This window comes from Xyrauchen texanus, chromosome 21 (genome assembly GCF_025860055.1).
Source record: "Xyrauchen texanus isolate HMW12.3.18 chromosome 21, RBS_HiC_50CHRs, whole genome shotgun sequence".
Lineage (NCBI taxonomy): Eukaryota > Metazoa > Chordata > Actinopteri > Cypriniformes > Catostomidae > Xyrauchen > Xyrauchen texanus.
This window is the reverse complement of record NC_068296.1, coordinates 21,710,634-21,728,189: the sequence shown is the minus strand read 5'-3', so window position 1 is coordinate 21,728,189 and position 17,556 is coordinate 21,710,634. Positions and strand designations below refer to the sequence as shown.

The following is a 17,556-nucleotide window of genomic DNA, read 5'->3' as shown; positions in this document are numbered from 1 at the left end:
GAGCACATCTTCCTAAAATATGAAAATAATAATACTATACTCCAGTGTAACATGGACAGTGACTGACTTCTACAACAAAAACTCACCTCTGCTGCAATCCTTTCAGTGGCCGACGCCTCTTCGCTGGCTGAGAACCACCTACACAGCTTTGGTCAACCATGGAGAGAATTTCTGCAAAGGAGAAAGAGAATTTAGCTTAATAATAATAATAATATCATCAACGAAAAGAAGGAATACAGCTACTACCTGATCTTTTGTATGTTCTGCTGGAACTAATGGATGCTCCCCTTGATATGAACCAAATCTATGTCCTTCTTCTGGAGTTTGGCATAGAGGAGGTCCACATGTGGCATGATGTGGTGGAAAAGTTGCAGAAAGAACTTAAAATCCTGATCCTCCAGCAGCATGGCGAAGGCTCCTGCCTCTCTGACAGCAATGGGGTCAAAGTTAACCGAGTCTCATATTCTTTCAAAACAGCGGATGAGGTCCTCTCTTTGTTCAAACACAGTATTGATGGCATGGCTGTGAAAGTTCCATCTGCTGGATGTTGGTAGTCTATGGGCCACTACTTTATCAAGAACATGTGGGCTTGGGTGATCTGGACAAAAAGCTGTTAAATCTCACTTTGGCTATGTGAGAAAAGCCTGTTGCATTATCAGACTGAGCTGATCTACATAGCAGTGGATGTAGAGGACATTTGAATACACCACGTCTTGTATCTTCCTCTGAACACCTGCAGTGGCACCCCTCATCACGCTGGCTCCATCATATGCCTGGCAGATGAGCATAATCTTCTGATCCTCAGGAAGGATGGCAGTAAGACACTCTTTTAGTGCTGTAGCAATGGAATCAGCTGTAGATGACTGCAGAGGGATAAACTCAAAAAATCTTTCCTGCACATTGTATTTGGCATCAATGTAGCGCAGCAAAAGTTGGCACTGTGTGGCAATATCCATCGTTTCATCTACCTGGATTGAGAGAACATCGCTGCTCTGTGCTTCTTTGATTATGTGTTCCCTCACAACAGACAACATATAGTCCAATAGCTCATTCTATAACACGAGCTGGAGAAAGCGTGGGTGTAAGCTCATCCTTGACTACTTGATGACTGCTGAATTTTAAATCGGGCCGATCTGGTCCAAGCTCCTTTATCCTTTTTTTTTCTTCTTCAGGTGAACACCTTGTGAAAGGTTTTTTTTGTAAAGATAAAACTGAATTTTTGCTTGTCGTTTTATTATAGTGCTATCCCCCTTTTTTCCAATTCATAGCTTACAATAAGTCTCAAGGATATTAAAGGCCTATAAAATTATATTAGCAGAAAATGAGTGGCAGGGAGCATTGGCAGTGCAGTGATAGCATCCTTGTCTGCCTTACAGGAGATTAAGGGAAGGTAAGATTACACTGTTAAATCCTTGTTATTGTATTTAAACAATAGTTGTGCTTCGTCTTGACGTTTGAGGCATATGGTCAAAGCTTAGAAAGCATTGTGTATTCTTGCTTGTGCTGAACTGCCTATAATGTGTGTTATGCACTTTAGTTAAAGTCACTTTGTTAGGAAAGCATCTGCTAAAAATATAAATGTGATCAGTTGACGTTGTTTTATGATACAGCATAGCTAGGTGTAAAATGATGATGCCTCAAATAGTCAAGTAGCAGGAAGCGTCCATCGTTGTGCTGAGTAAACATAGCTGATGAAAAGATATTGGTATAGCAGCCTTGTGTACTGCAGGTCTATTTATTTTTAGATTTCACTCCTGAAACAACAATAATCAAACTTCAATAAATTATGGCAAAAATCATCAATTTAAAACCAAGAAAATGTGTAGCCTATTAATTTATTCAGCTGTATGTGGACACCTTGAGATCTGATTCATCAGGTCTCAGCAAAGTATTCAATGAATCCAGTATTATTATTAAAGTAGCTCTTAAGCTATCGCAAGGGCATTCTAAGCCTCCAAATAACACAATGGCTTTGAATTTTAATAAACTTGGATTAGATTATTTAAAAAATATATTTTTTTAAAGCCCAAAGTCTCTTTCCCCTTTTGAAGTTTAGAAATGGCTAAAAATAATATCCTATTCTTTTATTAGCAGTTTATTTCCTTTGAATTAACTTGAGCACTTGCTTAGAAATTATCAGCATCGTGATTGATACTGCATGGCATCATATTACTATAGGTATTATTACTCTTAAAGTTTTAGAAAAAAACATTATAGGTTGTTTGGTTTAACTATTGAATCACATAGAATTAGTCAAAGGTCCCTAAAAAGGAGTTGTTTTTAATTGTTATATACAACATTTAATAAACTAGAATTTGTCAAATTAGAAGCATACATGTTTGCCATTGTTAAATACCTCGTACCTAATCCTCAGTGAGTTAACATGAACAGTCAGTGCAAACAGTGTTTTTTATTCGCCTCTGTAATGAAAATACCCTTTTATAAAACCAAAACTGCATTTGGATAAATTATTCATCACCTAATTATTAATTAATTGGAATTTCTACAAACTCTGCTATGTAAGAATAAAATCTGTAAGATTCATTATTAAATATGGTTTAAATGCATCTGGATAAAGAAAGTATTTTTAACAGACATGTGAGTCTCTCACAGAGAAGTTCAATTTGACAAAGTATAATTCTCAATACTCAAGAGTGAAAATAATTCTGTTCAGTAGAATGAAAGTTCCTGTTATGGTAGTTTTTTTTTTTTTGGGAGGGAGATTAGCGATAAAAAGTATTCTTTTATATGTTTTTCCACTAGAATGGACAAAATATCTGAATAATGAAACTTATATCTTATCACGTAACTTTTATTAATGCTCTCTATTACATCCTTAACAGTATCAGCCAAAAACACACCACAAACCCAAACATAATTGGGTAGGAATGAAATAATAAATTAGGACAAAAACAAACTGAAGATGAAACCAAACAGAAGGGAAGAAAACTAGAAGAATTTGAAGCCAAGCACTCCAAAGAAATATATCATATATCATATATTATACCATTAGTCTGATTCTCTTTCAATAGGAGTCTTTGTTTTTTAAATATATATTTTAAAAATTGAGCAGAGGCCATCATTGTAGGCAAAGGAAAGCAGTGGCGGTTGGGTTGTGGGAAGGGAAAGGAAAGAAGAGGAGAGGACAGATTTTGTGCTTTTCTGTGCACACTCATTCAGAATTCATTTAGAGAGGAGGACAGGAGGGGGAGGGTGGTGCCTGGCACATGCACACAAGTAACAGTCAGGCAGCTGGAAAAGAGCTGAGATGGAGGTCAGGAAGCCTCGATTCACAGCATGGGCTCCCGACAAAGAACAATCTCCAGCTCTGTGCGGTACAGTTTCCCTCCGTCTGACAGTGCCATGATGCTTTGCTTATAACCAGTCAGGCTCTTAGTGTCCACATCCTGAGGTTACACATAATCACAACACAACATTCAAATGGGATTACTTCTGTTATCTGTCATTGTGAAATTATTCTGAGCTCTCTTATCTCACCTTATTGTTCTTCTCATAAAGGTCTCTCAGGAGAGAATCCAGCTCCTGCTCATCAATATAGCCATTTCCATCCTTAAGGGCAAGAAATACATACAGTTATGGCCAAAGATATTTGCTCTCTTGGTCAAAATTAGCAAAGAAGTCTGATTCTGCATTGTTTATCCTTTTGATCTTTAATAAAAATAAATAAAAAATCAGAAAAATCTAACCTTTATTTGAAGTAAAACAATTGAAATGAGTAATATCTCATATTTTTCTTCAAAATGCATTGGCTATAATTATTGGCACCCTTTTATTCAATACTTTTTGCAACCTCCCTTTGCCAAGATAACAGCTCTGAGTCTTCTTTTATAATGCATAATGATAGGAACACATGGCAAGGGATCTGAGACCATTCCTCCAAACAGAATCTCTCCAAATCCTTCAAATCCAGAGGTCCATATTGGTGAACTCTCCTCTTCAGTTCACCCCACAATTTTTCTATGGGGTTCAGACCAGGGAACTGGGATGGCCATGGCAGAACCTTGATTTTGTGGTCAGTGAACCATTTTTGTGTTGATTTTGATGTTTTTTCTTTGGATCATTGTCCTGCTGAAAGATCTTTCCAGGGCTCATTTTAAGCTTTCTGTCAGAGGAAGTCAGGTTTTGATTTTTTATCCGTTGGTATTTGATAGAGTACATGATGCCATGTATCCGAACAAGATGTCCAGGGCCTCTGGTAGAAAAACAGCCCACGCCATTAAAGATCCAGCACCACATTTAACCATGGGCATAGGGTACTTCATCATTTCTGTGTGCGCCAAGCCCAGTTTGCTTATTTTTTTAATCTAAACATAGAACCCGGTCCCTTTGATGTTCCATCAGTTTCTGGCAAACTGAAGACGCTTGAGTTTGTTGTTGAATGAGAGCAGAGGCTTTTTTCCTTAAAACCCCCCAAACAACTTGTGGTGATGTAGGTGATTATTTTTGTAGACTTTCCGACCCCAAGACACAACACATTTCTGCAATTCTCCAACTTTAATCCTTGGAGATTCTTTGGCCACTTGAACCAACCTCCTCACTGTGCGTGGAGACAATATAGACACACGTCCTCTTCCAGGCCAATTCTTAACATCTCCAGTTGATTGGAACTTGTTAATTATTGCCCTCATGGTGGAAATGGGTATTTTCAATGTTTTAGCTATTTTCTTATAGTCACTTCCCATTTTGTGAAGCTTCAACCTTTTGCCTCATATCATAACTTTATTCTTTGGTCTTACAAATTGTGATTGATGATTAAGGGAATTTGGCCTGTGTTAACTCATATTTATACCCCTGTGAAAAATTCACATGGCTGAAAAATGTCATGTTCCTAGTCATTCAAGTGTACTATAAAATGTAAAATATGAATGGGAATATACTTCAGATATATTTTACTCATAAGAATTTCTAGGAGTGCCAATAATTTTGGCCAATATGCTTTGGAAAAGATTTATTGAGATTTCCCCTCTTTTGTTTTTAGGTTAGATTTTTGTGAATTGAAAAAAAAAAAGGATAAACAATCCAGATTGTTTTTTTACAGCCTTCTTTGCACATATTTACCAAGGATGCCAATTTTTAACTGTATGTTGAATTATGTTCGATACATTGTACAGTATAAAACCTTTTGTAAAGTCAAGGCAGGAAGCTTAACACATACGTTCACTGCAACATATAGGTTACTAAACCTCATGTTGTTTCAATCTTGTTTGACATTCTTTCCTCCGTGGAACAACATTTTTATTTTAGGCAGTGTTAGCCTTGTTCACCATTCAGTTTTGTTGTATGGAAAAGAGATTCAATGAAAGTGAATGGTGAATGAGGCTGTCATTCTTCTTAACATCTCCCTTTGTGTTCTATGGAAGAAAGTAAGTCATAAATGATTAGAACAACATTAGGGTGAGTAAATGATGACATAATTTTCATTTTTGGGTGAACTAGTCAATCATTGTACAACTAAATATTGGGACCTCACAGCAAGCATTTGGTTTAGCCCAACACATGGGAGCTGGTTGATGCACTGTTGATTAATAGTATTTTTATATGCTCAAAGATATTGTGTTTAATTTCAAACCGTTTGGGAAAAAAAACAAAACACTTTTACATTTGTTGGAGTTTTACATAATTTTGCCTGCTTATAAAGGTACCAGACTGGTCTGTGTAAGTTAACTGGAGAAAATGATGACAGCATTGTAAACAAAACACAAAGTTTTGGTTGTACAATAGTAAGTTTAGTCTTGCACCAATTTTCATTTGGGATTCTGTAATTACTTGTGGTTGGCAGTTACATTTTGAATTTTAAATAAGGTTCCTCATAAAGGCAGTGCTAAACAAATGATGATACAACCACCAAGTTGTAAGTGGTGGGCAGAAAAAACATGTGCAGGTGCATCTGCTCATTTACCTGCACAGGCAAAAAAGTACACTGTTTTGCATTTAGAAGGCACTCAACAGAGGGTAAAATCAGAGCAACATTACAGTATTCCAAACAAATCTGTATAATATCCTGAAGCTCTGCAAAAGCCTGTTCACTCTATATTCCTGCTGGGTTGTACACTACCTTGTCATAGTATGTAAAGATGGCATTGAATTGGTCTGTAGTCAGCCTGACACCCTGTTGAACAATAAAAACATTATTCAGTATAAATATTTGAGCTCATAAATCTTGAGAGGCCTAAGAACTGTATAAAGGCAACTTGATTCATGTCCAAATGTATGTTCTCTCACCTGAAACTTCAACAAGAAATTTTCCTGAACAGGCAGAAGTCTTAAAAATAAACAGAAAAAAACTATTGGCTGGATGTATCTAATTAGACCAATAACTTGCAAAAATGTTCCCAGTACAATTCCTACCTGGCCATTTCTGACAGACCCAGTTTTCCATCGCCATTCAGATCAAACATCTTGAGCTAGAGAGAGAGAGAGAGAGAGAGAGAGAGAGAGAGAGAGAGAGAGAGAGAGAGAGAGAGAGAGAGAGAGAGAGAGAGAGAGAGAGATTGCAGAAGGCTTAAATTCAACTTTTAAACAAAAATTTACAAACTATTTAAACAAACCACACATGCACACACAAAATCATAAACCTGCATCACATTTTATGAGATCACATTTTTCCTATTGCAGCACAGCATAAATTAGTTTGTTTTTCACAATGGATAGAGGACAGCTAAGATCCCAATTATTCAGCTGGCTTGCCTTGGAGTAATTCAAGTTTGTGTCTCTGGCCTTAAGGAGCAGACATGTGTCAGCACAGCTGGAGTACAGACACAACCCCTGGGTCAGTGCACACACAACTCACTCAACCAAGCTGCAGTCACCAGCAAAGTGGTAAACAGCTCAAGGATCTCAAGGTAGAAAACTACATTTTAAAGTTAAATTTTTGTATCTAATATTGTTAGGTAAACTTTAGTTACTGGGTAACAAAAATAAAGCTTTTTTGCTAAATACAATTTTTAAATGTTGCAATTTTTAAGACGTATGCAGATTAATGACTAATACACGCAGCATAGACAGTTTTGACTTAGTACCTACTATTGTTTGTGTGTATTCCATCAATTTCTGGTCATCATAGTGTCTGTTTGCCTTTTTCAGCAGATCAGAGAGAAAGCCCTGTTTGGAGAATAAAAAGTCAAAGCATCCAAGGACTTAATTTACATCCATTTAAATAAGTGATTTAGAGATGCGTTTGTAAAAAGCAAATGTAACTTATTGGTTTAAACCAGAGTTTCAACCTTTTTTATTCGATCAATCACTTTGACTTACTTCACATACTTGAAGTAGGGCCGACCCCATGTAATTTTAAGGAATTTCATCCAAAAATGAAATTTGAAATATATATATATATATATATATATATATATATATATATATATATATATATATATATATATGGTGCATTCATGTCAGAATTACTGTAATTACAAGATTCTAAAAAGCACAACATAAATCATGCAATGTCGTCTTTAAATCAAATGTGAAGCGCTGCAGGTCAAAACAAACAAACAAAAAAAACTAATTTGTTGATGAACAAAAAGTGTTATTCAACACCGTATTACTGAGTCTGACCTGGAGATAATTAGGAATGCACCTGCACATTCCTCTTACACACCCATAAGGCTGGTAAAGAAAGTATGGCTTGACATTCAGCTGGCCTAATGTTTTGAACGGAGGGGGAGAGAAGGAAACTGGACCAATCAAATGGTCTTTCGCTGTCTGGCAAAACGAGGCAAGATGATTTTAATTGTAATATGATAAACATCATCTAATATTGCTGTGCTTTTCCATGTAAGTATTGCAGCAGCCTGGAGATCTCCAAACTGGGGCAGAAACAAAAAAAAAAGGGCAGGAAATCTCTAGAAGAGGTGGGGTTATTCCAGAAGGGGTCTGGGACAACTTCAAAAGGGGGTGGCACTTCTACCCACGGTTAGGTTTAACTGCATGACTTTGTCCCAAAACACTTAAGCGTAAGCCACGCCCGCAGTCATGACTACTGGCAGGCTTATCTTACCTTTGATCAGCATCGGATCCTTTCACAATTTTTCTGGACCCTGAACTATTCACAGGTGACTGTGTGATTGAAATGACCAATGAAAACGTCCCTGAGGGTTTAGTTATGACTGCGAGGCATGGTTTGCGCTTAAGTGTTTTGGGGGAATCACGCAGGGTTAGAGGCTCTGTATGTCTTTGCTAGCAGTTTGGAGCTCCCGCCATTCAGCCTGCAGCTATAGCCTTCTTCGTTGCTCACCACACACCCACTAGAGGGCACTGCTTGGATCACGTATCGCTGACCGAAGCACTGAATGCATACGGTTTATTAAAACGTAGTAATTGTGCAAGGCCATATTGCGATTTCATTTTTAATTCAATCAGTCATGCAGCCTTAACAGATAACATACTGATGTCTCAAATGTCAAATTCTGCTGGTTTCAGAGCATTTTAGATGGTTTCCCACTCATGATACTGTAAGTAGCTCTTGAATTTAGCAATACCATTTCTTTCTATATTTCATGATGTCACGAACCCCACTCCTCTGCCCCATCCCCGCTTCGTCGCACACACACTCACTCCTCAAGCTTGCACGCTCGTTCCGCCCCCTCGAGCTCCCACGCTCGTTCCGCCCCCCTCAAGCTCACGCTCGTTTTGCTCCCTCGAGCTCTCACGCTCGTTTTGCTCCTACGAGCTCTCATGCTCGTAGCAAGTCTCCCTCCTCGGGCTCACATGCCCGCTCCCAATGGCCAGAACATTATGACCACCTGCACTCCTCTCTATCACCCCTTTATTCGTTTCACCTGCACTCGTCTCATCACCTTTCATTGTTTACACCTGCACCTTCCCCTATAAATACCACAGCACATCCGTTTCACGGGTGTTGGTTATTGTATTTAGTTTCCCGTGTCTTTGCCCCTGCTAGTCTCGTCTAGTTTTGATCTCCTCCTGAACTCCTCTTGATTACCCCTTAGCTTGCCAGCTCCTTGTTCCCCTAGTACCCCTGTCTACTCCCTTTGTTAGTTTACCCGCCTCTCGATCCTGTTTACCCCGGCTTTGACCCTCGCTCCCCTCGACTACTCTCCCGGATTTGCCCCCCTTTACTCTCTTTGATTCCCCGGCTTTTGACCCTACGCTTCCCTCTACTACTCTTCACTGGATTTGCCCGTTTGTACTTTTGCCTGCTTTTATTGTTACAATAAAAGCAGTTTTTGACTTCCATTGTGACTGTCTCATCTTGTGTGTGTGTCCGGGTTACAGAATAACCAACCTCACCGAAGACAGTCACAATGCATCACGCGGAGAATTCGTGCAGCTCACTAGAGCGGATGTTTTCAGCGCGCTCTGCCACAGGATCTACCGGTGGGAGTCATGATTGCGCGCTCACAGCCCAGGGACAGCAGGTACGTGCGATTTTTGATTTTTGTCACCCTGCTTCACCTGTGTCTGCCCCTGAGCCCGTTTATTCTTCCCATGCATATTTGAGCGCCGTGAACTCTCCACCCCGGAGAGGTTTTTTGGCTCTTCGGATGCTGACCAAGGGGTTTTTATGCGAGGCAGCGGTTGTGTAACTCATAACCCGCCCTCGACATTAAGGAGCCAGCGGCCCGACTCTTGGGGTTAAGCGTCAGGGAGTCAACCCTTGGAGGTTTTTGTTATGGATTTTTGTGCCCTGGCGTACCAGGTGAATTTTGATGAGGTGGCTCTGAAAGACATTTTTCAATGTGGACTGAATGAGCCAACCTCATCATTCATGCCAGGTGGTCGCTGCTCTCTCAAAGCTGGCTCAGTTTATTGACCTCGCCCTACTGTACGCTGGTTCCTCGTTTACTGTGGGGGAGGCAGAAACTGAACCAGTGTTCCATACCACGGCCCCCGTCTTGAAGCCTACCACGGCCCCCGTCTTGAAGCCTACCATGGCCCCCGTCTTGAAGCCTACCACGGCCCCCGTCTTGAAGCCTTACACGGCCCCCGTCTTGAAGCCTTACACGGCCCTAGTCCCGAAGCCTGACACGGCCCCAGTCCCGAGGCCTGTCACGGCCCCAGTCCCGAAGCCTGTCACGGCCCCAGTCCCGAAGCCTGACACGGCCCTAGCCCCGAAGCCTGACACGGCCCTAGCCCCGAAGCCTGACACGGCCCTAGCCCCGAAGCCTTACACGGCCCTAGCCCCGAAGCCTGACACGGCCCCAGTCCCGAGGCCTGTCACGGCCCTGGTCCCAAAGCCTGTCACGGCCCCAGTCACGAGGCCTGTCACGGCCCCAGTCCCAAAGCCGGTCACGGCCCTAGTCCCGAGGCCTGACATGGCCCCAGTCCCGAAGCCTGACATGCCCCTAGCCCCGAAGCCTGACACGGCCCCAGTCCCGAAGCCTGTCACGGCCCCAGTCCCGAAGCCTGTCACCCGCCACGGTCGGCGAGCCAGCGCCTGTAGCCTGGACCGTCCCCATGGCCACGTCCCCTGTTGGCCGAGGACGCAAGAGAAGGAAGAGGGCCCCTTCTCCCAGCACCACTTCCTCGCAATCGAGCGCGGCCGTCAGGAGCCGTCCGTTTTAGAGGGGGGAGTACTGTCACAAACCCCGCTCCTCTGCCCCATCCCCGCTTCGTCGCACACACACTCACTCCTCAAGCTCGCACGCTCGTTCCGCCCCCTCGAGCTCGCACGCTCGTTCCGCCCCCCTCGAGCTCACGCTCGTTTTGCTCCCTCGAGCTCTCACGCTCGTTTTGCTCCTACGAGCTCTCATGCTCGTAGCAGGTCTCCCTCCTCAGGCTCACATGCCCGCTCCCAATGGCCAGAACATTATGACCACCTGCACTCGTCTCTATCACCCCTTTATTCGTTTCACCTGCACTCGTCTCATCACCTTTCATTGTTTACACCTGCACCTTCCCCTATAAATACCACAGCACGTTCGTTTCACGGGTGTTGGTTATTGTATTTAGTTTCCCGTGTCTTTGCCCCCGCTAGTCTCGTCTAGTTTTGATCTCCTCTTGAACTCCTCTTGATTACCCCCTTAGCTTGCCAGCTCCTCGTTCCCCTAGTACCCCTCTCTACTCCCTTTGTTAATTTACCCGCCTCTCGATCCTGTTTACCCCGCCTTTGACCCTCGCTCCCCTCGACTACTCTCCCGGATTTGCCCCCCTTTACTCTCTTTGATTCCCCGGTTTTTGACCCTACGCTTCCCTCGACTACTCTTCACTGGATTTGCCCGTTTGTACTTTTGCCTGCTTTTATTGTTACAATAAAAGCAGTTTTTGACTTCCATTGTGACTGTCTCATCTTGTGTGTGTGTGTCCGGGTTACACATGAACACCCTGCAGTTCCATCCTGGACTCTTTGGTGCTAGCAAACCCCTGGTAGAGAAACCCTGTTCTAAGCATTTTCGGTACATTATCTGTTAGACCCAAAAACATTTACTTTACTTGAGGTCATATCTTCCTTAGTGATTAATGCTTCATTTGCTCTGTTTACAAATGTAGTGATTTGTATACTCTCCTCGGAAGGCAGGCAACAAATGCAAGGAGATTTGCATAGTTTCCATCTGCCTCATCTGCAGTGTTCTGTATTCAGTATTCTGATCTACTAGAGTTGGAAAGTAGAGCAACTATGAGTTCTAATCTCATTAGTGGCTTTGGAGGCACTCTTCAGAATTGATATATATATATATATATATATATATATATATATATATATATATATATATATATATATATATATATATATATATATATACAATTTATTTAATCTTATTTTTATAAAATAATAGAACTCTTACCTTTAGTTCATTAGCCTCAATGAAGCCACTGCGGTCTGTGTCATACGTCCGCCAGGCCTAGAGTTACAGAAAAACATATCAAGATATTGTAATTCTTACTTTTTATTAATATACTTGCAATATATTTGACAAGTCAAAGTTTTTTATTCTCTTTTTCTGCTCCCTTCTCTTGAAATTCATACTGAATTTGAGAAGTTAACATGTATGGAGGGGGAGAACAAAATTGTCAAGTTAATCTTTCATTAATTACACTGGCCTTTTCATTATACCTTTAGAATTTACTATTCCAAGCAGCTGGGCATTGTTAAGCAAGGAGCAAGAAATGCCATTTAATGAATGTTTTAATCTAGCAGCTGTCCTTGTTTCTATCAAGGGCTCTTATCAAAGATAGATGCCTCCCTCTACAGGTCTACAGAGAATTACACAGCACATCTATAATATATGACTCTGAAAATAGAGATTGTACTTACTCATTCTATCCTTTTAAAATGGTTGCCTACCACACTAGATGATTAAAAAGCTCCCCTTTCCCCTTAGTTTCACACAACTTGACATAATGCATCATTAAGGCAGTTAATCTCCATCAGAGTTATATCTGATGATCAAACTCTCTGAATTATTGTGTTTGTGCTGCACATATTAGATAATAATAAATGTGAGTAGAAAAGGTATTTGTATGGTGCCCAAGAGGTAAGTGGTTACTATTTGTGTGTATACGTACATATTAATATATATAAAAGACCATGGACCTATAAAATGAAAATGTAACACTTACTGCCATAAATTCAGTGCTGGATCCCACAAACTGTCTGAAGCAGAGGAGGAAGTTCTCTTCTGTGGGCAAGATCTGAGCCAACTGACGTAAAAAGTACAAATAAGTAGATTAGATAATCATAGAACAAAGGGGTGAAAAGAATTGAAAACCTAAATGTTTCAGCTTTTTGGACAGCAGGGTCAATAAGTTACACGTTTGATTAAAGCTTTGAGTGGCCTTAGAGTTGCCCTCTTCTCAGAAAGTAAGAATAATGCATTATGGCATCCAAGATAATTGCAATCTCTCAGAGTATTGGATGTTTCCAAACTTGTCAACAACAGAGTCATGGTGGTGTGTTAGATAATGTGTTCCTCTACCTCTGACATCTCAATTCGCCCGTCTTTGTTCTGGTCGAATTTCTGCATGAACTCTGTCATCTTATCTTTAAAGACAGCATTTGAGGGGTCCTGCATTAGGAAAGCACAACAAGATCAGTCCATTTCTAATTATTATTATTTTTTTCAGTTTGATCCTTTCATGTTAGGAAATAGTTATCACCATACAAGGTTTGTACATTGTGCTGTGCAATACAGTGTGTTATGCATTGAAATAACAGCCATATTCATTGCCACATGCAAAGCATATACTGTAATAGTATTTTATGTGATTTCTGAGATTTCTTCTATTTTATTTTTGAGTGTATAGATGAAGATAAAATCTCCATTTCCTACTTCCCTACCAACTTCCTGGTCATCGAGTAATTTCATCTGAACGAATGCCATTCAAAATGGCCATTAATGCGCCATTAGCAGTACCAAAAAGAATAATGTCTGATTTTAAACAAGTTTCAAACCCTTCCCATGTTCCATTGTTCAGTCAAACTGGCAGTCTTGCCCCAAACTCAAGCCATTGCTTGAGCCAATGTTGCTATGTTGCGCCACTCAGACAAACAGATTGCAAAGGTAAAAGGACACATTGCAGCTGTAATTACTATCAATATCTAACAATTGTATGAGTATTTCAACATGTGTTACCGTAACATCTCAAATATTTGCTACTCAGAGACTGTATTTGGAATCTTGTGTTGATCTCACTGTTTCAATGTGAGCAGTGAGCACAATGAATATATCAGGACTGGTTTCTGTTTCATAGGTTTGCTTGTGGCCTTGGGAATTTCAGATTATAAGGAAAATATGCATAGTAGATCTTTTAATTTTTCCTCAATTGTCTGCATACTCACCACACCTGCTCCTCTCCGTGCAATCTCCAGCTGACTAAAGAAGTTCTCAAGCTCCTTACCCTCAATGTAGCCATTTCCTGCAATATAAGGACGTAGGATTGAGTACTTACTGAGATGGCATAGTCCATTATGGTGTTTGTCATTGTATGACTGGATAACTACTATCTTTAAATCTTTCAATTGAAATGTTAAGTAATGAGATTGGCTGGATGGGTGCTTTGAAGCTAGATAACACTAGATTGGTTTGTTGGCTGGCACCCAATTTCAAGTAACACTGATCTTAATTAAAAACTTTTGATGGCTAGTCTCCCAGTTAAGCTTTGAAGGCTCTCTCTTTTCCATTTTTCCTCTAATTGGGGGCCTTACAGTATGAGCCTTTTAAGGCCATTTATTTGAAAAGACGAAAATGAGATTTTTCATGATGCTTCAGAGTATACTGCTGAATCTTTTTAAATTGCCTCCAAAAATAAATGTAATATTACCATCTGGGGTAATTTTTTATGCCAGGAAATTGGCCTTCATTGATTGATTGATTAATTGATTTATTGATTCATTAATACTTTATTGTCTGATTTCCCCGAAATTTGATTTGCGCCAGATGTGCATGGTCCTCGCCATCATATAAACACATACACCCTCATAAAGGACAGTTTACCCATTATACCGACACAACATAAGTCACAATCACAAGTCACAAATACATATACCATAATAGCAGGGGAAGACAATATGACACATTTCATGCACAAGAAATATGTGTGAGTGCATTTGAATTGGGAGGTTTGGTATATAGCCTAATATATCAGAACTGAAGGTGATTGTAACTTATGTGAAGTGAGGACTATAGTGGGAGTAGTGGATCCATAAATATCATATCATTATCTGTGCTTCTCCCAACAGCATTGTGTTTGAAATGTCTTACTGTTAAATACTATGGTTGTTAATTAATTTGTCTGTGGATTATAGTGGCATTTATAGACAGCTGGACACAGTACTCATGGGAAATCTATATTTTGGTTATTTATAATTCATATATGAATTAGTATAACTGCATGGCTGCAGAGGAAAGAACTATGAGGTGTATTAGACACACTGTCTTACCAGTGTGTTTGTGATATATCTGACCATCAAACTGAGAGGCAGAATGCTGAACATACATTGATTGTAGCCAAGGATCTACGCAGAATAATTAATCTACTAATTTACTGAGTGCAATACATGCTCATTACAGTTTACACATTCATGGTTTCTCCTAACGGAGAAATACATTATTTTGTTGCCTTATGGAGTCAATATGATTCCTCTGACATTTGGAGAGAAAATATTACCATTCATTTTCTTTATATTGAATAACATTTTTGCATATTCATATCAAACTCACAGGCTTTGGAAATGCCAATGTGCATATTGTTGATTCCAAAGAAAATCAAACAGCATGCTCATGTGCAGTATGGCCCATGAATTAATAACATACTGAACATTAATTTTTGTATTTGAATTCTGTGCCCACCGGCTCTGCTTACCTACTGTAGGCTATTATAATCTTGGTTATGGCACATCTACATATTTTCTGAGGATGCCATCTTGGAACTAGAGAAAATGTGTTGATGCAGCCATTTTGGACCATGACACATCAAAATGCCTCACACATTGAACATTGCATTCCATTGTGTAGCAATAGCTATGCCCTTTACTGATAATAAAATTGAAAATAATGCCAACTGAATGAGTGGCAAAACATCTTTTTCAAAACATCAAAGCAATTCCAGATGAATCTTCATTGACATAATTCACTTTATACGTTAACTTGCGTTCTCCATCAAAACCAACTTTGAGGCAATTAGATTAATTTTTAATTGCATTTTAATCAAACATCTCATATTTTATGCCTCACAGACTTGACAGCCTCAAACCTCTTGGCTTCCAATTACAAACTTTCTTTTGCGATACCTAATCATAGTATGTAATTTTGATAAACATAAGTAAATTATGCAATGTGTACTTCTTCCACCCAAATTTAAGCTTGATCATGTATCTGATAATGCAAAGCAATGGTTTTAAGTGTTGAATGTTCTGTAACCTGGCTGAAAGAGATCCTAAAAACAAAATTCAATACATTTCTCACTTGTCTTTAAGATATGTTGTGTTTAGGTATTTATCGAGGTCAATAAGTGGCATTTATCCAAATTTCATTGCTATAATTCTGTATTTCAGGTACACGCATTGAGGGGATAAACCAACAGTACATTAACCCGAACCAAGCTGTCAAAAATTACAGCTGCCCTATACAGATAAGTCCCTGGTACATTAAAGCGCGTGAGTTTAAATAGCCTCACTGAACTTGAATGAGATATTTTCAGCTTTAGACATTGCAGGACGCAAGGAAAATTGCTGTCTCTCCCTAACAATATCCGACGAGCTTCCTGTGATCTTCAGTGAGAGGATGTTTGAATAGCTTGAACACTCTGCCCATCCTCCCGACAGAGTGATGCAGATAGGGAGATGTCATTGGGTGCGCAAAAACACTTGGGAACAGACACTATGAGAAAGTGAACATTTGTGGTCTCAAAACCACAGAAAGCGCGAGCCTCTGATGCCCAATGATGCTGCACCTGCGCGTGATGCCCAAATATGCTGCCTATGTAGGCAGCTAACTATGTTTTCAGTCTTTCACTAGATTTCACCAATAAGCACCATGTATTCATTTTCTTTTAGTCGTATAAAACGTTACTATGTGATCCCTTTTTGCACAACTTATTAGATAATAGCAGTAGTACTTATAGAACAATGACGGATGTACTTCTTCATTAGGATTCGAAAATTCGAAACACGTAGAGAAAATAAATAATGTGAGAGGATGCATATGACTTTGCTTCTAGAGAACGTAAAGTATTGATTTGTGCAAAGGCTGTTTACTAAAAATGTGTGATGATACACATAAACAAAGTGTTAACTCTGTTCATAAATTGAATTTTTGCAGGTTTTGTATGACTTTCTAAGTTAGTAAGTTTAACATTACTCAGCATCACCAGTGCTGTGTAAAAAATCCTATTCATTGCAAAAGAGATTTTGTAAAAAATAGAAAATAGAAAGTTGTAAATCGTCGAATGCTTTTTAAAAAACGATTTCTTTCATTCGTCTTTCTTTCTTCCTTTCTTTCTATTTTATTATGTTAATATATATTTTTTGTATTTTCATTTATTTTATTTTGCACGAAGAAAGTACTAAATCTTCCAATTTATTTCAGTTTTCAAGACTGAGTTTAAAAAAAAAAAGAAAAAAGTAAATAGCGCACCCTACAAGTTTTCTCTTTAGAAAATGTAAGCTTCAAACCTTTTTTGCTGCTTTTTTAATGTAGAAAATTTCACTTGAATTAGTTATTTCTTACAATATATAATCATCGGAATAATCGGTACACGTGGACTCACCGTCTGCATCAAAATGTTTCCAGATATCCAAGAACTGGGATGCGGTCAGCTCTGCCAGGTGAAGGTACGGAGGCTGTTGTCCTTTGTTTGCCATGTTTTCGTGTATCTGTCCTACCTTTCACAACAAAAATCCTGGGCGAACTTTTACTCAGTCAGTTCAGTTCGCACTGTATCTCCCCCCCTGCTTTGCAAAGGGTTTTAAATACGCGGAGTGCTTGCAATCCTTTGATGTTCATGCGGGTGGCGCAGTAGTTCCAGCATCATCGCTTTAATCTTCATCAGCGCGCGCGCACATGCTGGAGATTTGAGCTCTCTCCGTGCGCGAGATGCTTAGCTCGACAAATGCTTTCACAGAATTATGTAGAT

The 17,556-nt window shown here is 39.7% G+C and overlaps 1 protein-coding gene across 1 annotated transcript; it reads right to left on the bottom strand.

Annotated features, from left to right (window-relative positions):
* Positions 1-2,804: 2,804 nt before the first annotated feature.
* calb2a (calbindin 2a) lies at positions 2,805-17,556 on the bottom strand. Its single transcript, XM_052152673.1, has 11 exons — positions 17,191-17,556; positions 13,763-13,839; positions 12,900-12,989; positions 12,544-12,624; positions 11,769-11,825; positions 7,045-7,122; positions 6,370-6,425; positions 6,244-6,283; positions 6,077-6,130; positions 3,499-3,570; positions 2,805-3,407 (listed from the first exon to the last, which is right to left on the bottom strand). The coding sequence occupies exons 1-11, from the start codon at positions 17,282-17,284 to the stop codon at positions 3,291-3,293; spliced, it is 816 nt and encodes a 271-aa protein (XP_052008633.1). The 5' UTR covers positions 17,285-17,556; the 3' UTR covers positions 2,805-3,290.

Bases quoted from the DNA above. Each gene is read 5' to 3' on its own strand.
- calb2a (XM_052152673.1), bottom strand. From the start codon at position 17,284: ATGGCAAACAAAGGACAACAGCCTCCGTACCTTCACCTGGCAGAGCTG. The intron at 12,990-13,762 runs GTGAGTATGCAG...TTCCTAATGCAG, and splicing joins CACGGAGAGGAGCAGGTGTG to GACCCCTCAAATGCTGTCTT. The intron at 11,826-12,543 runs GTAAGTGTTACA...CTGTAACTCTAG, and splicing joins CCAGCACTGAATTTATGGCA to GCCTGGCGGACGTATGACAC.